Here is a 26,732-nt window from a genome sequence, read left to right as displayed (position 1 = left end):
TCGGGGGCACAAGAATGGAATAATTTTACCAAATGGTTTAGTGAATTTCAAATCGTTCAGGCTGTGTTTAAAAAGTCTATTCATATGTAATATAAAACCAACCGCATTGCGAATAATTAGCTAGCATGCATGCATGGAGAGGGGAGAGGGGAGAGCAAGAGGTCCGTTTGCGGTGTTTTGCCTTCCGGTCATTTAAGCTCTTAAGGTGTTTTGGTTATTTGGATTTCCTTATGCATGAAAACTGACATTTAATGTGAATCGGGCATTTTTTTTTTCTTTTTAAATTCTGGCTTGTTATTGACTCAAAAATAATAATAATAATAATAATAATAATAATAATAATAATAATAGCCAAAGACAATTTTTAAAATTTCCAGCATTTGTCTGCCAAAATATAGGTTAAGAAAGATGAATTTCAGTTAGCACGTAAATTTTTACAATCGTGACGATTTTGTCACTTGTGGACACAACTGATTAAACAAACCGTTTACCTTTTGAGACTGTTAATAAATCAGCTTTCAAAACAAATGAGCCAAACGCATCAACAATTCGTGCCATATTATGGGCGATCGAAAGAAAACTCTCAAGCTTACAACTGTTGTAATCAATCCGAGTTTTAAAATGAACTTATTGGACTGATCCCACACGGCCGTTTTATCGGGTAATATACTTTGTTTGAAGGGTGAAACAAACTTACATGATATGCTATGTTACTTCACTTGGACTAAGAAGCAAATTGCTTCGATGGAAATTATAAATTTTGATTTCCTTCCCATCGCGAAAACCTTTAAATGAATTTTAAAGTATTTCGTTAATTTGCAACATAACTTGCAAACCAAGACTTTCTTTGGCCACTAAAACTAGTCCAATTTATTTTGAATTGATTTTAGTTTCAACTCCCCTACTTTTTTTAGATGCAACAAATTCATTTACACATGTGTACAGTCAATCTTTCCGACTGAATCTTCCATGCCTTCTCTAGTGTTTACCATTCATCTAGAGAGTGACACTCGGTATTCATTATTCATAACTTCTTAAAATTTTTGAAAATTCTAATTTTTATTTTCAGAATTGTTTTAGCTGCTGAATCTTTCAAAAATTACTAACTCTGTATTCACAATAAATATTTATATGTATAAGGAGATTATTTTAATAAAATTGGTCTCTTGAGATCTGTTGTACTTTATCGCGCCCAATCATTTTTGACAATAGCCTCAGGTTGTAAGGACAGTCTCTATTCAGAAACAAAACTTGGTAAGTTGAACAATTGAGAAGTTTTACCTTTCATGTTACGAATGAAAAATATCGTGTAAGAGTATTGGAAATGATTAGCGTTCATCTTTGTTTAAATTTACAGTTTCTGAGTCAGAAAAGGAGCTCTTCAGTTGCCAAAAGTTTAAAACTCGATAATTAGAAAAGTTTTGTCTTCATGTTGTTTCTTGAACCGTTTCGCTTGGACGTTATAATTTCTCCGAGTGAATTTATATCCTGCGAATGCCTTTCCATTTTTTTTTTATTTTCAGAGGCAATTAAATAACATAAGCAAACCAAAACATAAAAGGAAAGCAAACGATGAAATAACGAGTTGTTTGCGCTCTATCCTTCTAGCGCACTTGGACTATTCGCAATTTTATATCACCAAAACCGCAGCGTAAAACATTTCATGGAAAGTTCGTCTCTTACGAAGCCTGATAAAACTGAGGGATCATGCTATTACTTTGAAACGGACCTGTCTTTTTCTAATTTTGTGGATGATATAAAAGACGTCATGCACTTTTTTTCCAAAATTAAATGACTAGTTTTAACCTAAAGTACGTTGTCATTATTTAGCGTCCATAGCACCGGCAACTGTTTAGGTGATGTCCTTGGTGTTTCGCCGCCATGACAAAAGCGATTAATTGGAAAAAGAGGAGGAGAGCATTACAAAAATTCCTGATCACTGAAAGATTGAAAAACCAGGCTCTTATCGCACGTCATTTTCTATAACTCTATCACATATTATAGCTATCGAAATAAAAAAAAAAATACACTATCAAATTAAAATTAAGAACTATCATGATATATTCATACAAAACGTAAAGCAATGTCATGTACGAAATTGTCATTTCACGAACGAATATTTTGAAAATCTTCGTTTACTGGTAACAGGACCAAACTATCTAGAAAGTACTATCTAGAAAGCTAAAGATGAATTATAAGAAACAGAATGTGATTCAAAATGAACGTAATTTAAGGAGAAAACGATTTTTTTACTAACTGTTATCAATATGATACCAATATAAGCAGTTTCCGCTCGAGATTCAGTCCTTACGTTTTTATTATTGAAAAAAAAAAAAAAAAAAAAAAAAACGAGAAAAGCTAGCGAGCCATCTCGTCGTGATTTTAGCAAGCTCTTCTAAAGACTGATCGAGAACGATGTTTTTTCATACAAGAAGATAGACGGAGTACAAAGCAATTACTCTAAGAAGCATTAGAGCCGCCAGGAAAAACATTTAGTATCTTAACAGCTCCAGAGTTCTTGCAAGGAACAAGGGCACAGGATGCGTTTGTCAAAACACTGGGGGAAGATCGTGAAATTGCTTGCGTAGTAAACAAAGAAACACTCATCCAAGAAATCGTTGAAAAGCTTTTCCAGTCTGTTCAGCTCGGTCTGGCTGACACAAAAAATCCTTCCCAGCTTCAAAATACTGTTTGCTTTTAGCTTAACCTTTTGAGGCCAGAAATTTGTGGAACAGTTTTGCCAGAGTGGTTGCCGCACCAGTAACCGAGTACTCAATTTTTAATTTGATGCAAAACGCTCTCGATTTCAAAGTTGAACAAGGCTGCCGCTTTCATTCATGCCGGTCCGCGGGGAAAATCTGAAAATGATACAAGTTTCTTTTTTTTTTTTTTTTGACAAATAAAGATCGCCTCCAGTTCTTCTGCTATAAACCTGTGTTTTGTTATCAATGTGTTGAATAAGTGTTATGAGTGTGTGGAATAATAAAACAATTATCATAACATAAAATAACATAATATTTTATTCAGGAAATCAACGAAAAAATAAAATAAAATAAAAACACTTCCTGAAAGTTGAAATAGTGATGTTAGCCCTATGTAAAACAATTTCCCCAAATAAACATTCAAAAACCTAAATATAAATGATCATAAAAGTAAATTAATTTATAGGATGAGAAAAACCTGTCCGAATAAAGGAAATTTCATGTCTCAAGCCCATGGAATGCGATGGACTTGAAAATGTTTCGAATCTACCCCACTCTTCATGTCCACTATACGTTTTACATTAAAGCGAACAACTACAAATCATTAATTGAACAGGATCGCGTATGGCAGTTGTTTGGGAACGATAACAGGATTTAGAAGAAAGACAGAGGGCCAAATCGCATAGCGTTGTATAGTTTTCGAGTAATTCGTGTTACACATCCGTTCATGCTATCGTTGGTCAAGCAATCCTTTTTTCTATGTCAAGATGATCGCTTTGGACTTGCGTAAGTAACCATACATGAGTTGTCTGGCTAACACAAATAGGCAAAGTTCAGGGTTATTGATCAATAATGAAGCATTCCTGTTTCCATTCGAAATTTTAGTTGTTTGTGCGCCACTCCACAAACCCTGAACACCATTTCGGTCCTTTTGGATTGTTCGTCAACAAGGACTAAATATTAGAGACCTTTAGCACCGACGCCGAGAACGTGGGTGAGGTCTTGTTTAACCGAGTGGGTCCTGGAACGAGACGGTCGTTCACGGCGGGAAACATTTAGTAGACCGCGCAGGCTACGGCTACGAGGACTAGTCTCTTCCAGTTGAAGTCGACAGAGAAAACGTCCTTTAAGGAATTTCGTGAGCTGCTCATACTTCTCTACGCCGACAACGTTGTTTCAGATGAAGAATTTTTATTGCTTTACGATACTTTCAGTTCAAAAAATCCAGACCTCCCTCATGGAAACTACGAACGATTCGATCCGGATTCTATGAACTCCGCCGAATGCAAAGCAGGGTTTCGTGTCGAGAAGCAAGACCTCCCTCGCCTTGTTGCAGCACGCCAACTACCACCGGTGTTTAAACGCGAGCAGAGGAGTATTTGCGATGACATAGAAGGCTTATGCATGCTTCTCAAACGAGTTGCCTATCCATGCCGACTCAGTGATATGATTCCGCGATTTGGCCGACCAGTTTCTCTCATAAGTTTGATCACAAATGAAGTCATGGACTATATCTTTGACGTTCGCGGCCACCTTCTAACTCAATGGAATCAAGATCTCCTGAATCCTGGGGCTTTAGAACGTTATGCAGATGCCCGGGTGCAGATGCCATATCAGGAAAAGGCGCCCCCCTCGACAATTGTTTTGGTTTTGTCGATGGGACAGTGCGACCCATTTCAAGACCTGGTGAACATCAGAAAAGTGTTTATAATGGACATAAAAGGGTCCATGCCCTGAAATTCCAATCCCTGTCCCTACCAAATGGACTCATGGGAAACTTAAATGGATCGATTGGTGAGTTTTTAATTTGATTTTCTTTTTAATAGTAATAAAAATGAACTTCATTAAACACAAATCGATAACAAGATGTTTTAAATTACTATACAAGTTAAACCAACTTTCCAAACAATTTCTATTCTCACCTTCTCTTTTTTCTTCGTTTTAGAGGGGCGTTAACACGACGCTGGGATGTTGGCAGATTCTGGGCTATTGCGTGACCTTCAACAGTATGCCTTTTCTCCAGCAGGTCAACCCATGTGTATATATGGAGATTTAGCGTACCCTCTCCGTGTGCATCTTCAAGCCCCGTTTCGTCAAGTCCCACTTGCACCCATGATGCAGGATTACAACGAAGCCATGAGCGCGTTAAGAATGTCAGTGGAATGGCTTTTCGGGGATGTCATTAATTCTTTCTAATTTCTTGACTTTAAAAAGAATTTGAAGATCGGCTTAAGCAGTGTCAGCAAAATGTATGCTGTGTGCGCACTACTTCGTAATGCCATAACATGCCTTTATGGTAATAACAACAGCGATTACTTTGGTATTGAGCCCCCCACTCTAGAGCAATACTTTCAATAAAGTAAAATAGCTGAATTTATTTTGGTGACACAGCTTTATTTTTCTGGACAAACAATAAATGTAATTGGGCATAAAATGTAGAATCTAGGGAAGGGGACATAACACATTGCAGGAACAAATGAAAAATCCCATAGCCTACTCTCTTCTACAAAAACTGGTCCTTTAACCCTTATTAGCCTATGCTTTTTTTTTTTTAGGGTGGGCAGAAAGTACCCAACTCGCTCTAAAAAAAAAAATCTTGGGAGAAGGGAAGGGACATTCAGGGGCAGATCATGATCCCCAGGGGTAAATGGATTGGGTGGCTAACCCCCCCCCCCCCCCCCCCTTTGATTAACCGGAAAAATGAATATAAACACATTAAAATAGAAAAAAAGGACAATGACACTGCGTAAGGTGTACAAATTGTTGATATTGTAAGCTAAAATAACAAAGCTAACATATATGCTAACATCCAACATGCTCCCCTTAAAAAAAACTTGGGGCAAAAATAAATTAATAATAAACAATGTATTTGTAAACAGACACCCCCCTTTGAAAATACTGAATCTTTTCTGGCATGATCTTCAAAACTTGTTAAATTTTTGAGAGAAAGGTAGATAAAACACAAATCTAGATTTTGGTCAAACCTGTAGGAAAAATTGGGTTACCATAAAAATCACATGTTACACTTACAATTGTAACAAAATATCAATATAAAATTTAACTTATCTTTCAGTTCTAAACTCGGCACCCCTATGGGTGAAAGGGTTCACTTAAGTTTTCTTAAGCTTCAACTATATATTTTTGATCAATGTTAATTTTAAAAATCGAACAGTAAATAAAATGTTAACCACAACATGGTCCCAAAGGGCTAAAGTGTGCAAATGTTTTTCTAAACAGCTTTTTCACCTTCCCCTTATGAAGACTTGGGTAAGACTCTTTCCAGTAAACCTATGAGCATCTGGCTCTGCTGTTGTTGCTGCTGCAAAAAAAACATTTGGAAGTTTTGCAGCTGCTGTTCCTGTCTCTGCTGCTGTTCAGTCATGACCTTTAACAAATGCTGGTATTGTTGCTGGCTGTGTCTCTGCTGATCCATCAGCATCTGTTGCTCGGCAGCTTTATTTTCTTGTTCTTTTTTCTTCATTTCCATTTCTTCCTTCCTGATCTCATTTTTGTGCTCATTTTTTTCTTTCAGAATTTGCACAACTTCAGTGGTGCTTTTTTTACTTTTTGGTGGAGTAACTTGATCAGGGCCTGCATCAGCATTCCTCTTTTTGGTTTGCCCCTGGCGCTCCATGGCCTTCAGTCTACTCTCTTCTGCTGAAGCTTTCTCACTTTCAATCTTCTTGGTAAGAGTATTTGAATTTTCTTTCCTTTCCATATCAGCTGCTTGCTCTTTTTCGATGATCTCAGACAATGCCTTCTCTAATTCAGTTTCATCCTCACATTCAATCCCAGAACCTTGCTCCTCCTTTCTCATCTTTTCTTTGTATTTGCTGACCAAAAGAGTGAGTCTGTCCCTGACATAGCGCTTGCTGACTTTAAATTTGGGATAGCTTGTGCCATCTAAATCTAGTGCTACTTCACTCCAGACATCTCCTCTTTCTTTGCTTTGCTTAGAAAACTTCCATGGTTCCAAGACAAGGACTTCTCTGCAAAGCATAAGATCTTGCTCTTCTAACCATTTCATGGCATAATTTCTAAAAATAAATACAATTTTCATTGAGTAACGAATTTTTTTTTACAATCAGTGTTCATATGATTTAAGCTGTATTGCAAGTAAAATTAATTTAATCTTAAGGCCTGAAGTATATAAACTAAGTTTTCAGCGCTGTAATTTATAAATAAAGTTTTGTTGATTTTTTTCCTCCGGCTAAAATTAAAACAGGGTAAAACTTGTAACATGTTTTGGCAATCTTTGAATATAAAAATTGCCCTCTACGACAATTTAGGGGCTTTTTTCAGTATCAATAACAACTAAGTGAGCCATTAAACGATTCAGAATGACCTTAAGTCGATCTGTAACCGCAGATTTAAACGGACAAATTGAAATTTTTAAAGGCATAATGAAATGTAGTTGAAAGCATGCGACGTATATGTCAAAAAACACCTATAAGGTTTACGTACGAACCCATGTACGAACCCTGTACTTCTTTGAGCTGTGAAGCTCAAAGCACTTCCTGCAGGTGAAAAGAAAGAAAGAAATCAAGATTATTTCTTCACGGTCCGATCAAATAACTCACGGTATCTATCTTGTCCACTAACTGACACTTTAGATTGAAAAAATCCCCAAAATAAGTTAATTAGTAAAAATATAAGACATACCCTCGTTCAACACTGTACGCCAAATGGCAGCAAACGGCGTCCTGAACGAGGTGTGGACGACGAGTTCTGCACGATTGAGCATGCGTAGTAGCATCAAAGTTTATTTTCTCAACTTCCGGTCGGTGACGTTCGCGTCCTCGGTGTCGGTGCTAAAGGTCCGTATTATAAGGGGACAGGAGGGGAGAGGGGAGGGCAAGGGGTCTCTGCTGTGTTCTGCCTTCCGGTCATTTCAGTTCTTCCAGTGTTTCGGTTATTTGGATCTCATGGTGCCACATGAAACCTAGCATTTCGAAATTCGGATTAGGTATTTTGTCAATTTTTTACTCGTTTTGGACCCAGAAAGAGAGTCAAAAGCCAGTGTTTAAAGATTGTTCAGTATTTTTCTGGCAAAATATAGGTTGACAAAAGATGAGTTTTTGCCCATACATTTTTACTATCGTGCCGATATTATCACTTGCGGACATAACTTCAAAACATATTTGTCAAACGCATAAACAATTCTTGCCATATTCTGGGAGAAAGAAAACTCTCAAGCTAAGCTGTGATCAATCGTCGTTTTAAAATGAACTTATTCGAATAATTTTTAATTAAATCAAGTGATTCCACGCGACTGTTTTAATGGCTAACAAACTTTGTTTTGAAGATACCCAAACTTATTGGATCCGCTATGTTAATTAGCGTCGCTTTGAAGAAGCAAAGCGGTCAGCAAAGGTTTAAATTTGGAATTCCTGATTTTCAAAAGCATTTTGAAATGGAATTGAAATGATTCATTTGTAAAATTTAATGTTTAAATGCCAGCAAGATCATTCGATCAAAGAACTTGATTTCAGTCTCGACAGAACGTGCCATTAATTAAAGACGCCAGAATTTAATTTATTAGAATATAATAAAACCCCACAATCCTAAATTCATTATTTTATGGTTCATTGTTACTTACTCTACATTATTGCAATTACATTCACTTGTTACCTAGTTAAACCGGATTAGCTTTGAAGTTCGATTTATTTTTTTCTTATTAGAATAAATTCTTCATTATTACTTTAATTTTCACTATGACAATTGTATGAATTATTCACACTAAGGCCTTTCTGGTCGCTAGGAAAGACAAATAGTTCTTATTACGCAGTTTAGCCTAACTGAAGAACCATAAATATATATATAAATATATATGTATATATATAAATTACTGATCAATTCCTTCTCGTGAATATAGAGAAAAAGTTCGAAGCAAGCCTTCTGTCAACTATTCCATAGCTCTTTCGCGACTGTATTGTAGTGTATCAAGAGAGGATGAGGCTCTCTGCAGTGTATTCAACAGCACAGTTTATCGTAGATTAAGAGTAATACGAGATATTGAAAATATATATTAAAATCTCTAAAACTATTTGTCTCAAAAATTTGAACAGCTGCCTTAATCTGCCAAAAGTCGGTAATTTGGTATTCAAAGTAAACATGAATGTTAAACATAGACAGATCCAGAATATAGTTTTTATTCCCGACTGTAACCTCCAGCAGTTAGGACTATCACTCTCAGAAAACCGCACTTGGTAAGTTGAGAAATTATAAGTTTTAAAATGCAAGGCGTTTTTCCTTATTGCTGTGTACAAGTCTTGATTCAGAAATGCAAACCTACCTAAATTTATTCCAGAATATTTTTCAGTGTCAATGGGGTAAGAAAAGCATATCAAATTTCACCTCTGTCTTTTTTAATTACGGAATAGTTAATGCTCCTGTATACTTTCTTCGCAGATAGATAAACCATTGCGCATTCTTTTAACAGCAACAAGACGCATATATGTGCGTGAATTTGGGCTTCTTTCCTGGCACATCCAGGTGTAAACGCCAGAAAGTCGACATGATGTAATCTCAGTTCTCTTTAGTTTATTGTTTTACTGCTCTAGCACAGTACAAGCAAGTATATTGTAAGCATTGTATATTCCTGGTCTAAATTTTACCCTCTGTCCGTTTTTTTACGCCCGGTCGGTAGTCTACGTTTTACACTGACCGATTAAGTAATAAATCTTAGAAGATAATAAAGGTTCTCACGGTATAATCCGAACTGTTGGCTGCTGAATTCTCATAAGTACTCGAAAATTTCGCAGAAATTCCATGGCCTGAATAATGATTTGAGATGTCCGCCAGCTCGTCGCCTGGATAAAACAACAAATTGCACTCGAAACACAATTCCTTCGCCGTTATTTCTCGGATCTCCGCTGTCGAAACTGTTGAGTATTCCTTAGTAGTTGTTCTTTTGATTTACCATTCCGAAAAGGTGTGTTTTCCTTTGGAAAACGCGAAAATCGGCCACTAAAAATTTAGCCGTCCGGGGTCTTTGCGCTGTTCAACCTTCCGGTCATTTCAGTTCTAACTGACGGTGTTTTGGTTATTTAGATCTTATGGTGCCACATGAAACCTAGCATTTCGAAATTCGGATTAGGTATTTTGTCAATTTCCAAATCCTTTTGGACCCAAAAAAGAGTCAAAAGCCAGTGTTTAAAGATTGTTCCGTATTTTTTTTTCTGGCAAAATTTTGGTAAACAAAAGGTGAGTTTTTGCACGTAAATTTTACTATAGTGCTTATTTTCTCACTTGTGGACACAACTGATTAAACAAACCGTTTACCTTTTGAGACTGTTAATAAGTCAGCCTTCAAAACAAAACGCATAAACAATTTTTGCCATATTTTTGGAGAAACAAAATCTCTCAAGCTAAGTAGTAATCAATCCTCGGCTAGTTTTACAATGGACTAATTCGAATAATTCAAATTAACTCAAGTGATTCCACGCAACCGCTTTGATGGGCAATAATAATTGTTTGGCCAAAGAATAGTCAAGCTCATTTGATCTGCTATGTTATTTCGTATTGACTAAGAAGCAAATCGGTCTGCTTAGGTTTCAATCTTGGTTTCTTTCCAATCACTTAAACTAGTTCTATTTGCCAATACTGAGTTACAATGTCTTGATGATCAGTTCCGTTCTTTTCGTGTACAGAAAAAAAGAGTTTGAATCGATTTTAGTGCTAAATCCACCACTCTTTTAAAAAATGACCAATTCCACAAGTGTACAGTCAACGTTTCCGACTATCTTCACTAGCGCTTACCGTGATTCATCTTTAAAAGAGTGATACTCGGTATTCATTGTTCATAATTTCTCACAATTTTTGCAGAATTTTGCCAGCTGCTTTAATTTGCCAAAGACCGCCAACTGCGTGTTGATAATAAATATGTATTTGGATAAGGAAAATGTTCCAAAAATAATTGGTTCCTTGAGACCTGTTGTACTTTATCGAGGCCAAACGTCTTGACAAACACCTCCGGTTGTTAGGACAGTCTCTTTCAGAAAACAAAACTTGGTAAGTTGAACGATTGAGAAGTTTCACTTTTTATGTTACGACTGAAACATATGGCGTAAGATTACCGGAAATGCTTGGCGTTGTTCTTGGTAAGGCGTCGTCCACACGTATCCGGAAATTTGTGAAAACGCAAATTCTTTTTTACGAATACGGCTTGCGTCCACACGTATCCAGCGTATTTTCCGGCCGCATCCGGAAATTTTTGAAAACGCTCTCCAGAGTGGAAATCTTTTTATCCGATACGAATACGTATACATGTGGACGGTCGTATCCGGAAATTTTTGAATACGCTTTCGTCATTCTCTTGGATCCAGTCTTCACGGCGAGCATTATAAACAAACATGGCGTACAGCAAGCCGGGTTGTAGCTTCTTTGTTAGTTGCTCTGATTTCTAGTTTGATATCATGCGTTCAGATAAATGCAGCTGTGATAAATTCACACAACCAATACATTAAAGATCGACAGGACGTTTTGAGATTGTTATTCTGGATGCGACCAGGAAGGACAAGCGCATAGTGGGACAATTTTATCAGTGGCACAACGATCGAAGAAGAATGGAGAGAGAATTTTAGAACTGGGAACTAGAGCAAATCAGAAAATTTCCGGATACAATCGGATACGTGTGGACGGCTGAAAACGATTCGAATATGCTGCGTGTGGACGCGAAAATTTTCGCATCCGCAAAAAAATATTTGCGGGAAAAAAATTTCCGGATACGTGTGGACATGGCCTTAAATCCACAGTTTCTGAGTCAGAAAAGGAGCTCTTCAGTTGCCGAAAGGTTCAAACTCGATAATTAGAAAAGTTTTGCTTTCATGTTGTTTCTTGAACCATTCACATCAATGCTATAATTTCTCCAAGCGAATTTTTATCCTGCGAATTCCTTTCCACGTTCAGTTGATTTTCAGGGGAAATTAACAAAAGAAAGAGGAAATAAAACGATGAAATGACGAATTGTTCGCGTCTTAGTCTTCCAGCGCACTTGGACCATTTGCAATTTTAGCAAAACAATTTGTGTTTTGGAGCCAATGCCCCCAGAAATTAACTTATCTATTAAATTACATTAATTTAGTCCCACCTTGGTCTGAAGAAAGGCATAAATTGAAGTAAGACTCAAATCCATAATTCGCAGTTTAAAATAAGGCAGTTAAGGTCGGAACCATTGTAATATTTGGAGTGCGAAATCCAAGCCATAATAAATTGTGACAAAAATAAAACATTTCACGCAAAGTTTGTCTCTTACGGAGAGTGAAAGGGGATTTATATCAGACATAAAAAAAAATTTTTGCTAATAAAATAAAATGGTTATTTCATGCATTACGAGAAAAAGGAGTTATTTTTTCAACAAGTATATCAATAATTCAGACTTGTCAGAAAGGCAACTACTAAAAGCACTACTCCATTTAAAGTCCTTAGGTTTTTTTTCTACATTGCCAGCTTTAAAAGTAAATTAGTCATTCGCAAAAACAACCACATTCTTCCCATTTCCATTTTTTTTTTTCATTAATGCCAAATTATCTTAACATGTACATAATGTCCAACTTGAGTTCAAATACTGACAACTTTTTACATTTTTTAGCGTCATGCAATAACAAATTTCCTAACTTTGGCCATTGAATACTTTCTTCATTTTTCTTTACAGAATCAGGCAGGGATGGCTATCAAAGGAGCAGTGTTCATTTTTGGCGTTATTTTTGTGTCTCTGATGATGGAAGCAGAGGGTTCGTAAAGGGTCGCGTGGTGGTTAACGTTAATATAACAGAATATCACTCTTATTCACTCTTATGTCTTTCATTTCCGTGCGGTTTTTAATTTCAGTAGTAGAAGGTTTGTTCCGTTTTCACTGGTTAAATTGTATCATTCACATGAAATATTTCGAGAAATATAAAAGGCTAATTTTGCAAGATTGTCGTGAGTTCTAAACCCAGCCAGCAAAAGTTAAGGGCTGTAGGGTTAAGCTATAGTAGAAAGGGACTTTTTTTCTATACCATTTCAAATAGAGTTCTCAGATACTTTTTTGATTATTTTAATGTGAGAAACCATGACACTCATCACTACAAAACTAGAAATAATGATCACCTTATTTTGGAAAAAAGTTAACTTAGAATGCACCAAGCGCGCTTGTTTCTAAAAAGGTGCAAAACTTCCTTTTAAAGTTACTCTTCTAGAGTATTTGTGATCCCTTTTATTTATTTATTTATTTATTTTTATTAACAGGACTGCATTGATAGCAGTTTTCTTCTTAACACTAATGCAGCAATCCTGCATAAATATATTTGAATTATTATTATTACTATTATTATTATTATTATTATTATTACTATTATTATTATTATTATTATTATTACTATTATTATTATTATTATTATTATTATTATTATTATTATTATTATTATTATTATTATTATTATTATTATTATTATTATAGCAGTTAAAACGTCTGTATGCTTTATACAGTTAACAAGCATCACAAGGCGCTAACGCAGCGTGGCGGGAAGACCTCGGTTATTAAATACCGGTTCCAATGATTATTATTCTCACCAATATTGATTTACCAATTTATTCCTATGAAAACCAGTTTCTTGTTCTTCTTCTTCTTATTATTATTATTATTATTATGATCATTATTTTTTTTATTATTATTATCATTATCATTATCATTATCATTATCATTATCATTATCATTATCATTATCATTATCATTATCATTATCATTATCATTATTATTATTATTATTATTATTTCTATTATTATTATTATTTGAATATCATGATGACACCGAAGCGTCCGTTTTTATCGCTCGCTTTTACATCTCTTCGCATTGGTAAATATTTATTGGTAAGAATAATAGTTATTGGAATCGGTATTTAATAACCGAGGTCTTCTCGCCAGCCTCATATCAATTTTTAGCTTATGGCTCTCTTTTTCTCTCAACCTTCTCTTTATTCAGGTTGTTGTCCACCTAAATGGGTTTCAAGTGAAGCCGCTTGTTACTACGTTGACAATACCCGATTTCGAAGAATGAGCGATGCTCGGAACAAATGTAAGCAAATGGAAGGAGATATTGCTATCATCAGATCTGCCAATGAAAACCAGTTTATTTTCAACCTGGTAAAGAAGACAGCGGGATTACCATTCTGGGGTGCATGGATTGGCCTCCAGCGAACGACTGACAGGAGCTTCAAATGGGTTGACGGCACCCCAATAGAGTATAACGGATGGAATTCTGGGGAACCCAACGACAATGGAGGGCGCGAGGATTGTGTCGCCATGTACTGGGATGTAGGAGGAAAGTGGAATGACGCCCCTTGTGACTGGGAAGTCACCCCCGGTGTTGTTTGTAAGATGGAAATGCCACGTTGAGGTGACCAGTTCATCGCTAACCAGAAAGCTGTAAACCTGACTGGCATATATAGGACTATAAGAAGCTAAAAGTAACGTGACCATGTTAAAGTAGTCTATTGGTTTCTACCGCTGTACCAGAGCGTTGCATGCGCTCTATACATACCCAAGTTATGTTAATTGCTTGCTAAGGGTAAATGAAAAATAAAAATGGTGTTGGCAACTTACGTGGTCAAAAAATGTCTGTTCATGTTTAATTGAGAGACCTTATTGTCTGTGTAACGTTAAGTTTTAATTTGTATCCGAAATAAACCAAAAGCTTGAATTATTAAGCTTGAAGAAAATATATACAAAATAGGGTGTTATGCCAAAACAACGAACGGTGAAGTACATAGAACGCGTACAGCCGGTTGTCATGGTAGGCTGATACCAGTGATGCTTTAAACAAAGCGAAGTGCTCGAAAATGGCTTCGATTCAGTTTATTAATCATTAATTTGTGATCATTTTTCCTTTTGCTGAAACGCGGAGAGGGTTCCTTGTTCCCTGTATTAAAAAAAATACCAAATTCTGTTAACAGTCCTTACATTTCTTTTTGTGCATACATTTTGAATGAAACCGCCAAAAACGTCCCAAACATTATAAATTCTGAAAAACCGACCATCCCCTCATACAGAGGTGAGTTGAGGTGTTAAAATTTAAGAAATAATTAAGCGTTCCTTGGCCTTTTATGTCTACGTTCAGGCTACGTTTAAAGCGACCTATATCTACAATTATTAAAAATGGATCATTGTATAACGACAATTCCGGGAATTCGATTGGCTTTTAGCGACCATTAAATTGTCTATTGCTTGTTCTTGCAAAGCGAAATCAGCAAGGTCTAGCAATATTTCTTGATTTTTTAGTGAAACAATCATTCCGCTCGCGCTTGTTGGATATGAGATGATTGCAGCGAACTCGGCGCGCGCTCTACGCCCCTCGTTAGATATCATCTCATATCCAACGCACCCTCGTGGAATAATTGTTAAACATACACGTCCATCTCGATTATTTGTTTCACATTTAAGTAAACAGGCAACAAAATCAGCTCATCAACTCTCCCATTGTTTGATTGTTTTTTTTTTTGCAAAGTTTATACGCAAAGATCCCTCGAACGGGATCGCCTGCTGTAAGAATTAACAAACCATTTGTTTGAGAACGATTACAAGAGTCGGAAAAAAGACAGAGTGCAAATCGCACACTTTTGCATATTTTCGAGTTATTCGTGCTTTACATCCAGTTCATTTATTGTCATGGCTAGTCAAGTAATCGTTTTTCTAACTGAAGATGATCGTTTTTCTCGCAAGTAATCATACATGGGTTGTCTGGCTAACATAAATGAGCAAAGTTCAGCAAAACTGTTTTCGATCGAGATATTAGTTGTTTGTGTGCCGCTCCTCAAACTTTGGACACCATTTCGGTCCTTTTGGATTGTTCATTAACTTACTATTAAAGAGGGGAGGGTGGAAGGTGGAAGCAGGGGGAGGGTAACGGGTCTTCGCGATGTTCTGATTTTCGTGCACTTCAGTTCTTATGGTGTTCCGGTAATTCAAATCTCAAAGTGCGACATGAAACCTGGTATATCTTAATGTAGATCAGCTATTTTGGCAATGTTTAACTCGTCATTGACCCAGAAAAAGAGTAAATAGCCGATGTTAAGTATTTTTCTGCAAAATATAGGGAGACAAGCTAAAATTTTTCCTCGTAAGTTTTTACTATCGTGTCGATTTTGTCACATGTGGACACAACCCTCTAAAGAAACCCTTTTCCCAGTGAAGGGTACAAACGAATGTTGTGCCACTAGCACCAAGGACAAATGATGGATCAAAAACTCTACAGTGTATGTTAAAGTGCTAAAGTGAAACCATGAATTTCCCAGTCAGCGTTAGCTCTAGTAAGGGAATGAGAGATCGCACAAGGCGACCTCGGTGTGAATCGAACCCCCGACCACTGGATTTGATCGTCCATTGAGGCCACACGTACTTGCTCCCGTCATAACTTACGTATTGCTTCAGTTGCTCATTTTCCTACCCGAAAATCTTGATAAGAAGCTTTTCGGTTTTCACAGTGGATAGACTGAGGTTGTTCTTGGCAAATTCCGTCCTATAGTTTGTCTGACTACCATTGTCAAACAAAATTCGCATATTGAGACCAGTGTGTGGCCTATTGACGATAGATAACACCAACAGCAGCCGGACAGACTTTTTCGTAGCCTCCCACGCAATCTATTCAGTATAGGGGACTCGTATTACCTCCTCCCTCGAGGTAATACGAGTCCCCCTAAAAACGACTACGTGGGAGGCTAACTGAAGGGTCAGCTAATTATGTTGAAATGGCACCCCTCCCTCTTGACATGCACTAGACCATTGGAATTGTCAAAAATTGACACATGATGTTTCCCTGCACAATTGTGACACACGCTGCTTGAAGGGGAATTCTGTGCCAAATGACTGTTACGAAAGCATATGGAACAACGCCCTTGTTGTCTTAAGAGATTCTTTAACATCCAATATAAATAATTGTGGTACACATTGCGCTGGGGTTGCTCTGCCTGTAGTAAGTACAATTCACAAATTTAGCTCCTGACTGAGTTACTAAGGCAGCTGCGGTAGGGGAGCTGATCTACCCTTAATAAATTGCCCAACATGCACCCGATTTCACTGTGGTCATAGCTGGCTCAGACAAGTTTTTTCCCATCAGTTCACAGCGTTTCCTCGCTTCAACTTTACTGTCAAATTCCTTTAAGAGTCAGGGATGTAAGACCCACTCTTTCTTACCTATGAATACTGAAATCATTAAACTCAGATTTGCTGGTAGTTTCTCCATCAATCCATCAAAAGGGTCACTTCCCATATGACTCACTCTCTACCCCTAAAGCGCCCAAGGCGCGAATGTGGGCCTCAACTCTATCATTTCAACTCTTTTTCAAAGTTATTCGGTTCTTTGATGGCGAGGTGGTTCTCGTATAATTCTGAATCTGGATACACTTTCACCGGATAGGTTCCTCCCCTTCCCCGAAAAAGATCCACCTATTTTCTACGATAAACGAGTTCTTCTTGCTTCACTAGTACTATTCCTAAGAAAGGAACTCTTTCACCTTGCACTCGACATTAGCTACATATTAAATATCACAGGTTTCACGTTGATCCTTCTGTCGGGAACATTTTAGTAACTCTTGCCTAGGTTTGGCCGTGAGTTTGTCATGACGTTTCAGGGAACGGCTCGGTCTGCGGTAAAAATGGCGCCCGATTTGAAATCAACTTTGTTTTTAACGAAGGCCTTTATCTCAATAACTGAATGAACTTATCCGAGGAAGAGTTACTCCAGGACGATCTCTCATCATCCTTTTTGGCATATGGTGTGCCAGGTAAGCGTTTGCTTAAGTTTCAAATAAAAATTTAGAGAGGTTTTCGAAGTCCTCTCCTCAAATGACGGGTCAGATTACATTCAAATTCGACTTCAAGTTTTCTAGCCTTTTCATTCAAATAATACAGTGCTGCACGTGGACCGGCCGCTGCGAGGTAAACCGTTCACAACGGCGTTTGGAAGCGTTTGGAAGCTTTTTCAGACTTTATTGTAATTTTTGCGGATTTTCGAGGGCATTGTTGTCTAATTTTCGATCGAATTTTAACGCCATGCAAACTCTTATATCAGGCTTTGGTAACCTGTGATGAAGGTAGAGTTGCTGAACTCTTGTGCTTCTCTTGTGCGTACTACTTGTGTGCTGCCACGAGCAGCCAATTAAGTATTATTAGGTTCTGTCTGCCCCCATGAACGTTTTAATGGCAGTTTCGGCTTATAACGGAACATCCTTGGTTTTCCAAAAGTCTTTAATACATTCGCTGCTGACTTAAGAACCATCAAGTTTAAAAGGCTAATTTAAAAGAACCATTCTAAAATTTGAAGGCGTTTGCTTAATGGACCAGTCATTTGGTCATTTCAGAGTTCCTTTGAACCTCTTCAAAGCGAGGCTAAGTGCAAAGTTTTAATATGAAAATTAGTTTACATTCCTATGCAAACAAAACTAATTTTAACAGTACATGAAAAGCTTTGCATTTAGCCTCGCTTACAAAAATGAAATACCGACCCCGACCCCCCGACCCCCGGGACATTAAGCGGGGATTTAACGCGGCCATCATGGTCTTCAAATCTGTAAATTACTTTATCTCAGATTCTACGATTGGGCTGGCTGTAATGTCTTTTTTTTTAACCTAAGAAAAAACCCACACAAAGTAATTTCCATTCAAATATTGCCAAGCCATTCAGCGTTGGTACTGAATGCGTACAAGGAACCGTTGTTATTTAAGTATTAACCGTGGTTCAATAAAACTACGACTATGACCAATGTATCTATGACTATGTTTCTTCTCTCACCTTGTGTAATCATAAACAGCAGTAACGCGCGCAGTAAAGGTGACCACCAAGATGAGACAAGACAAGATGATTTATTTAACTCAGCTCAGTTTTACCTGACATAGGTTGAATTTACATAGGTAACAAAAACAGAGTTCAACTAAGGAAAGTAAAATTATAACAACAAAATAGAGAGCCAGTTGGGATCATCCAAATCAGGGCTAATCTAGTGGATGACCCCAGAAAAAAAATACAATTACAGACAGAATTAAGAATATATTTTTTGTAAAAAGTATTTCTTCATGCGGCAAAGCAGGTAATTAATTAGAATAATAATTAAGTATAGAGGTCTTAAGGGTTTTACGAAATATTCTAAGAGAACTTGTATTGGATATACTTTGATGTAGGCAAGGAATTCCAAAGGTGAGGACCGGCGAATTCTTTTTAGGAAGCGTAAGCCATATTGGGTGGTATTAACCGAGGCTACATAAAGGTTTCGAGTGCTCGCTTGAAAAGGAATAGAAGGCATCGTGGATGAGATCCGTTTTCGACTTAGATGGTGCTTATGGCGCTTTGTTTTACAGATTTGATGTGCTTCCTATTCGACTTGCGGGAAAGAAGAAAACAGCTCCTAAAGATATATGAATTAAACCCTACTTAATAGCACTTTTTACGTATTCCAACTTTAATGATTCATTACCTGATTGTGTTTCAAAAATTAGTTTATTATGAACGAAAGTGTACACAGTTATGATACGCGAGCAGCCTTTAATTTACCTTCTGATTACAGCAGGGCGAATTATGTGGAAATTCTCGTTGCAATATCGGGGGCACAAAAATGGAATAATTTTACCAATTGGTTTAGTGAATTTCAAATCGTTCAGACTGTGTTCAAAAAGTCTATTCATATGTAATATAAAACCAACTGCATTGCGAATAATTAGCTATGCATGCATGCATGCAGAGGGGAGAGGGGAGAGCAAGAGGTCTTTGCGGTGTTCTGCCTGCTAATTCCGGTCATTGCAGTTCCTACGGTGTTTCGGCTATTTGGATTTCATTATGCATGGAACCTGACATTTAATGTGAATCGGGCATTTTTTTTTTCTTTTCAAATTCTGGCTTGTTATTGACTCAATAATAATAAAAATAATAATAATAATAATAATAATAATAATGATGATGATGATGATGATGATGATGATGATGATGATGATGATGATGATGATGATGATGATGATGATGATGATAATAATAATAGCCAAAGACACAGTTTTTAAAATTTCCAGCATTTATCTGGGAAATTTTGGTTAAAAAAGATGAATTTTAGTTAGCAGGTAAATTTTTACAATCGTGACGATTTTGTCACTTCTGGGCACAACTGATTAAACAAACCGTTTACCTTTTGAGACTGTTAATAAATCAGCTTTCAAAACAAATGAGCCAAACGCATAGACAATTCTTGCCACATTATGGGCGATCGAAAGAAAACTCTCAAGCTTACAGCTGTTGTAATCAATCTTAGTTTTAAAATGAACTTATTGGAAATTTTTATTAACTCAACCGATTCCACGCGGCCGTTTTATCGGGTAATATACTTTGTTTGAAGAGTGAAACAAACTTACTTGATCTGCTATGTTACTTCACTTGGACGGCTAAGAAGCAAATTGCTTCGATGGAAATTATAAATTTCGATTTCCTTTCCATCACATAAACCTCAAAATGATTTTTGTAATATTTCGTTAATTTGCAACATAACTAGCCTGCGAACGCAGACGTATTTCCGGCTGTCGAGATTCTCTCCGCCGGAAATACGTCTGCGTTCGCAGGCTATTACATAACTTGCAAATCAAGACTTTCTTTGGTCACTAAAACTAGTCCAATTTATTTTGAATTGATTTTAGTTTCAACTCCCCCACTTTTTTAGCTGCAACCAATTCATTTACACATGTGTACGGTCAATCTTTCCGACTGAATCTTCCATGCCTTTTCGAGCGCTTACCATTTATCTGAAGAGTGATACTCGGTATTCAGTATTCATAACTTCTAAAAAAAATTCAAAAATTCTAATTTTCTTTTACAGAATTGTTTCAGCTGCTGAATCTTTCAAAAATTACTAACTCTGTATTCACAAAAAATATTTATATGTATGAGGATATTATTTTAAAAAATTGGTTTCTTGAGATCTGTTGTACTTTATCGAGGCCAAGTATTCTTGACAAACACCTCCGGTTGTAAGGACAGTCTCTATTCAGAAACAAAGCTTGGTAAGTTGAACAATTGACAAGTTTTACCGTTCATGTTACGAATGAAAAATATCATGTAAGAGTAATGGAAATGCTTAGTGTTGATCTTTGTTTAAATTTACACTTTCTGAGTAAGAAAAGGAGATCTTCAGTTGCCGAAAAGTTCAAACTCGATAATTATAAAAGTTTTGCCTTCGTGTTTTTTCTTGAACCGTTCCGCTTGGACGCTATAATTTCTCCAAGTGAATTTATATCCTGCGAATGCCTTTCCATTTTTTGATTTTCAGGGGCAATTAAATAACATAAGCAAACCAAAAAATAAAAAGAGGAAAGCAAACGATGAAATAACGAGTCGTTTGCGCTCTATTCTTCCAGCGCACTTGGATTATTCGCAATTTTATATTACCAAAATCGCAGCTTAAAACATTTCATGGAAAGTTCGTCTCTTACCAAGCGTGATAAAACTGAGGGATCACGCTATTGCTTTGAAACGGACCTTTCCTTTTCTAATTTTGTGGATGATTTAAAAGACGTTACTTTTTTCCAAAATTAAATCACTAGTTTCAACCTAAAGTACTTTGTCATTTAGTTTCCATAGCACCGGCAACTGTTTAGGTGATGTCCTTGGTGTTTCGCCGCCATGACAAAAACGATTAATTGGAAAAAGAGGAGGAGAGCCTGACAAAAATTCATTAGCACTGAAACTTGAAAAACCAGGCTCTTATCGCACGTTGTTTTCTATAACTCTATGACATATAATAGTTATCGAAATAAAAAAATACACAATCAAATTAAAATTAAGAACTATCATGATATCTTCATACAAGACATGAAGCAATATCATGTACGAAATTCATTCCACGAACGATTATTTTGAAAAATCTTCGTTTACTTCGTTTTCACAAATAGGCAAAGTTCACGGTTATTAATCAATAATGAAGCATTCCTGTTTCCAGTCGAAATTTTAGTTGTTTGTGCGGCACTCCACAAACCGTGAACACCTTTTCGGTCCTTTTGGATTGCTCGTCAACGAGGCGACTGAATATTAAGGAAGGGAGGGGAGGGGAGGGGAGAGGAGAGGGCAAGGGGTCTTTGCGATGTTCTGCCTTCTGTTTTTTTCAGTTCTTACGGTGTTTCGGTTATTTGAATCTTATGGTGCCACATGAAACCTAGCAATTCGAAATTCGGATAAGGTTTTTGTTAATTTCTGACATATTTTGCATCCAAAAAAGAGTCAAAAGCCAGTGTTTAAAGATTGTTCAGTATTTTTCTGGCAAAATGTAGGCTGACAAAACATGAGTCTTTGCACGAAAATTTTACTATCGTGCCGATTTTGTCACTTGTGGACGCAACTGATTAAACAAACCGTTTACTCTTTGAGACTGTTAATAAATCAGCTTTCTAAACCGATATTTGTCAAACGCATAAACAATTCCTGCCAATTATTCTGGGCGAAAGAAAACTCTCCAGCTAAGCTGTAATCAATCCTATTTTTAAAATGAACAGATTCGAACAATTTTAATTAACTCAAGTGATTCTACCCAACCGCTTAAAAGGATAATAATAATTCTTTGCCTAGAGGATACTCAAGCTTATTTGATCTACTATATTATTTCACCTTGACTAAGAAACAAATCACTCTGCTTAGGTTTTAAATTTTTGTTTCTTTCCCAGTACTTAAACTACAGTAGGTCTAATTGCCCAATGAGTTACAATTTTGTTTTTTGATGAGTTTCGTTTTTTTAGTGTACAGAAAAAGAAAGAGTTTGAATTGATTTTAGTGCCAACTCCACCAATTTTGTTAAAAAAAACCGACCAATTCATTTCCACAAGTGTACAGTCAATCTTTCCGACTGTCTTCGCTAGCGCTTATTGTGATTCATCTTCAAAAGAGTGACACTCGGTATTCATTGTTTATATCTTCTTACATTTTTGAAAATTCTTATTATTTTCCAGAAGTTTGTCAGCTGCTTTAATTAATGCCAAAAAAGTAAAGTACCATATAGGAAGCTGTAGATGAATTATAAGAAACAGAATGTAATTCAAAATAAACGAAATTTAAGGAGAAAACGATTCTTTTTACTAAGTGTTATCAATATTATACCAATAGGACATTTTCAATATGGCGTCATTTTAGTGCCAGAATCGTTCTGGTCTTTGTTTTTGCTTTGTGCTAATACGAGCAATTGTTCTTTGCTGTCCACTGGGATTACAAAATTTGAATTTGAAAAGGAAACGACTTCATTTCTGGTACTTGTAGTAAAATGACTCCATTATGAAAATGGCCTAAAGGTAATATGCATTGCTACTATGTTGGTGGACAAAAGAAAAGAATAATTTGCTCGCATAGTTTGCATAAAAATGGAAGGTAACTCCCAGAGGAGAAAGATATTATTGTTCCTGTCCACTAACATGGCCGCCATGACGTCATATGCAAACCATTAATTGAGCAGTTCCCGCTCGAGAGCAGACTCATTTCTAGTCCTTACGTTTTTAGTTTTGAAAAAAAAACGAGAAAAGCTAGCGAGCTATTACATCGTGATTTTAGCAAGCGCTTCTAGGGACCGACCGAGAAGGATGTTAATTCAGACGTTAATTCCTAGGAACAGATATCTTTAAATATTACTTAATCTCAATTTCTCTAAAACTCACATAAATTGCGCACCCCAAAATAACGAGCCTGTTGCAACCTTTGTGCTTTTGCGATTCATACCAAATTTAATTTATCGATCGCCATTTTAAAATGCCCAGCGCGCATGAGTTCAAAAACAAACACTTTAATTATGTCGTTGTTTATGATGGCCGAACGTTCTCGATTTGGAACACATTTTTTATCATGATGTATTCACAATCTTTCTCATGTTAGTAATTGAAGATATGTGTGTTTTTATTTTCTTTTTTCAGCAGAATCAGGGATGGCTATCAAAGAAACCGTGTTCATTATTTGCCTTATTTTTATGCCACTGATGATGGAGGCAGAGGGTTGGTAAAAGGGTCACGTGATGGTTAACGTTAATTTAAAAGAATCTTACCCTGATGTCTTTTATTATCGCATGGTTTTCTATTTCAGTACCAGACGTTTGGTTCCGACTTTGCTTTAGTATCATGAAAAAATTCTGCACGATTTTTGCAACAAAGTAGATGACTATAGGGTTAAGCTATCGTGGAAAGGAACCTTCTTTGAAGATAATGATGACACCGAATCGTTCGTTTTTACATCTTTTTGCATTATTGGTGGGAATAATAACAATATTTTGGAATCTCTAGTTAACAAGCTAGGTTTTCGTATCAGTGTTATTTCAATTATAGCTTATGGCTCTATCTCTCTCTCCACGTTTTCTTTATTCAGGTTGTTGTCCACCTTACTGGGTTGCTAGCGAAACATCATGCTACTACGTTGACAACACCCGAACTCAAAGAATGAGCGATGCTCGGGAAAAATGTAAGGAAATGGGGGGAGACCTCGCCATCATCAGATCTGCAAATGAAAACCAGTTTATTTTTGACCTGGTAACGAAGACGAAAGGAATACCAAAACATTGGGGTGTGTGGATCGGCCTCCAGAGGAAGGCTGATGGGAGCTTCCAATGGGTTGACGGCTCACCACTAGAGTACAACAAGTGGTATCCTGGGGAACCCAACGACAATGGAGGGCGTGAGGATTGTGGCCATATGGGCACTTCAGGAGGAGGTTGGAATGACAGCCCCTGCGACTGGGAAGTGAAGCCCGCTTTCGTTTGTAAGATGCCAATAAGAGGTTGAAGAGGCCAGTACAATACTAACCATTAAACTCTGAACCTGACTGGCATGTAGGACTATGGAAATTTAAAAGTAGAGTGACTACCGTTAAAGTAGATGATTGGTTTCTACCGATGTACTAGCTAATCAATTCAAGACGTTTCCAAGAGCGTTGTATTCGGTCAATACATAGTCAAAGTAACTTAGTTGCGTTGAATGTTCAGTCAGCTGAAAAATAAAAGTGGTGTTGGGAACTTAACGTCGTCAAAAAATTATTTTCATGTTGAATTGGGCGACTGTGTGACTAGCTTTCAGCTGCTGGTGTTGCTGCTGTGAAATGTCCCTCGCCAAATTTAGCCAGTCGGATGATAGTAAAATGAGGAATAAAAGGGATGGACTAACAAGAATTTAAAGGACTTCAAACCTGGTTTTTGGCAGGATTAATATTTGGCAATTTTTTCCCTGGCCTACTGTGGTGCTTCTGATTTATTCAGTTTTTCGTTTTAGCCATTTCTCCCTAACTTAAATGTGGCACGATCTAGGAGAACTGCCCTACGCGGGAAAAAAAAAAGAAAAACAAAACAGAGATACTCTTACTACGTTAAGTTTATAGTGTTTTATGGTAAAAAGTAAAATAAGTGTAAGTGAATTCCAAAAAACGTAGAAAAAAGCAAAAAATAAAAAAAAAACACTGGTATTTAATTCCTTTCAAAGACTTCACGACAATTCGTTGGTTTTGGATGAATCTTCATTCCTATTTCAAGACACAACACAGCGTCTGAAATTTGCTCGCGTGAAACAGTAGTCATCTTTTCATTTATATTTTATTCTTTTTCGTAGCTTTTTGGTGTAAAAAATTTGGCAGCTGGTAGCTCGAGGCCACGAAATTGTGTAGCGTTGTCCACGGAACCCAATCTCCACCCTCCTTTCTTTTCTTTTCTTTTTCTCCAACGTTAATTTATGTAATGACATGGTCCACCGTCCGGCTAATGCTGTTGGTAGAGCTTGGCATTGCCAAGCGGAAGGTACGACCGCTGGAGCCATTCGTGGACTTCCTTTAACAGCTGATGATTATGAAACAGCCAAAAACATCATAAAGAAGCGTTTTATCAATGCACATAAGGAACGTCTTGTTAACATAGCAGGAGCAAATTCTGTCAGTAATTTGAAACGTCTAACGGAACCTTATGATAAAGTTAAGGCCCACATTCGCGCCTTGAGCGCTTTAGCGGTAGAGAATGAATCATGTGGGAAATACCCCTTTGGATGGAGAAACTACTAGCAAACCTGAGCTTAATGATTTCAAGGTTCATAGGTAGGGAAGAGTGGGTCTTACATCCCTGACTCTTAAAGGAATTTGACAGTGAAATTGAAGCGAGGAAATGCTGTGAACTGATGGGAAAAAAAACTTGTCTGAGCCAGCTATGACAACAGTGAAATCGGATTCATTTTGGGCGATTTATTAAGTGAAGGATCAGGTCCCCTACCGCAGCTGCTTTAGTAACTCAGTCAGGAGCTAAATGTGTGAATTGTACTTACTACATGCATAGAAACCCCAGCGCAAGGTGCACCACAATAATTAATATTGGATGTAGAAGAATCTCTTAAGACAACAAGGGCGTTGTTCCATATGCTGTCGTAACAGCCATTTGGCACAGAATTCCCCTTCAAGAAGCGTGTGTCACAACTGTGCAGGAAAACATCATCTGTCGATTTTTGACAATTCCAGTGGTCTAGTGCATGTCAAGAGGGAGGGGTGCCATTTCAACATAATTAGCTGACCCATAAGTTAGCCTCTCAAGTAGTCGTTTTTTTTTTTTTTTTTTTATTTATTTATTTTTTTTTTATTTTGCAATACTAAATAATTACTTACAATACTTACAATGCTTACACTAAACAATACTTACAATACCTACATTACTACATTACAATACTGACAAGATTCCCGACACTGTTGAGATTAATTAATTTGTAATTACATCACAGTACAGTTGTAACACTATTACTGTCACACTACAGTTACAACAATCACGTCAAGTAAATGCGTAATGTTTACATTTTTTTCTCGTAACAGATACGTGATATTAAACAATTTTACTAATTAAACATGCATCCACACCAGCTACTGTTTTGCCCACGTGGCACATACTCTGCAAAAGGCAAGAAAGAAAAAAAACAAGAAGCAAGTACCTTTTAAAGATTGTAATGTGAGAGGAAAAGGGGGAACGTGTCAATTGTAGGATGAGTCATTTGTATTCTACAAGTCCAGATATAGAGTCTTGCGACTAAGAATAAAAAGTAAAA

The 26,732-nt window shown here is 36.9% G+C and overlaps 3 protein-coding genes and 1 pseudogene across 3 annotated transcripts; 3 read left to right on the top strand and 1 right to left on the bottom strand.

Moving 5' to 3' along the window:
* The first annotated feature begins 1,224 nt into the window (after positions 1-1,224).
* LOC146467318 (perlucin-like protein) lies at positions 1,225-24,682 on the top strand. Its single transcript, XM_085126063.1, has 3 exons — positions 1,225-1,254; positions 23,595-23,672; positions 24,040-24,682. The coding sequence occupies exons 2-3, from the start codon at positions 23,606-23,608 to the stop codon at positions 24,450-24,452; spliced, it is 480 nt and encodes a 159-aa protein (XP_084982189.1). The 5' UTR covers positions 1,225-1,254; positions 23,595-23,605; the 3' UTR covers positions 24,453-24,682.
* Positions 3,828-5,060, top strand: LOC146467321 (uncharacterized; annotated as a pseudogene).
* LOC146467320 (uncharacterized) lies at positions 5,592-6,747 on the bottom strand. The gene has a single exon (XM_085126138.1). It carries the CDS (start codon positions 6,727-6,729, stop codon positions 5,956-5,958), a length of 774 nt encoding a protein of 257 aa, XP_084982264.1. The 5' UTR covers positions 6,730-6,747; the 3' UTR covers positions 5,592-5,955.
* On the top strand, positions 8,874-14,193 carry LOC146467319 (C-type lectin domain family 4 member G-like). The gene is made up of 3 exons (XM_085126062.1): positions 8,874-8,911; positions 12,358-12,436; positions 13,666-14,193. The coding sequence occupies exons 2-3, from the start codon at positions 12,370-12,372 to the stop codon at positions 14,076-14,078; spliced, it is 480 nt and encodes a 159-aa protein (XP_084982188.1). The 5' UTR covers positions 8,874-8,911; positions 12,358-12,369; the 3' UTR covers positions 14,079-14,193.
* Positions 24,683-26,732: the final 2,050 nt, after the last annotated feature.

The sequence above is a fragment of the Pavona decussata genome, unplaced genomic scaffold, assembly GCF_977016875.1.
Source record: "Pavona decussata unplaced genomic scaffold, jaPavDecu1.1 SCAFFOLD_137, whole genome shotgun sequence".
In the NCBI taxonomy this organism is placed as follows: domain Eukaryota; kingdom Metazoa; phylum Cnidaria; class Anthozoa; order Scleractinia; family Agariciidae; genus Pavona; species Pavona decussata.
The sequence above is the reverse complement of the archived record's forward strand: the minus strand, read 5'-3'. Positions and strand labels throughout refer to the sequence as shown.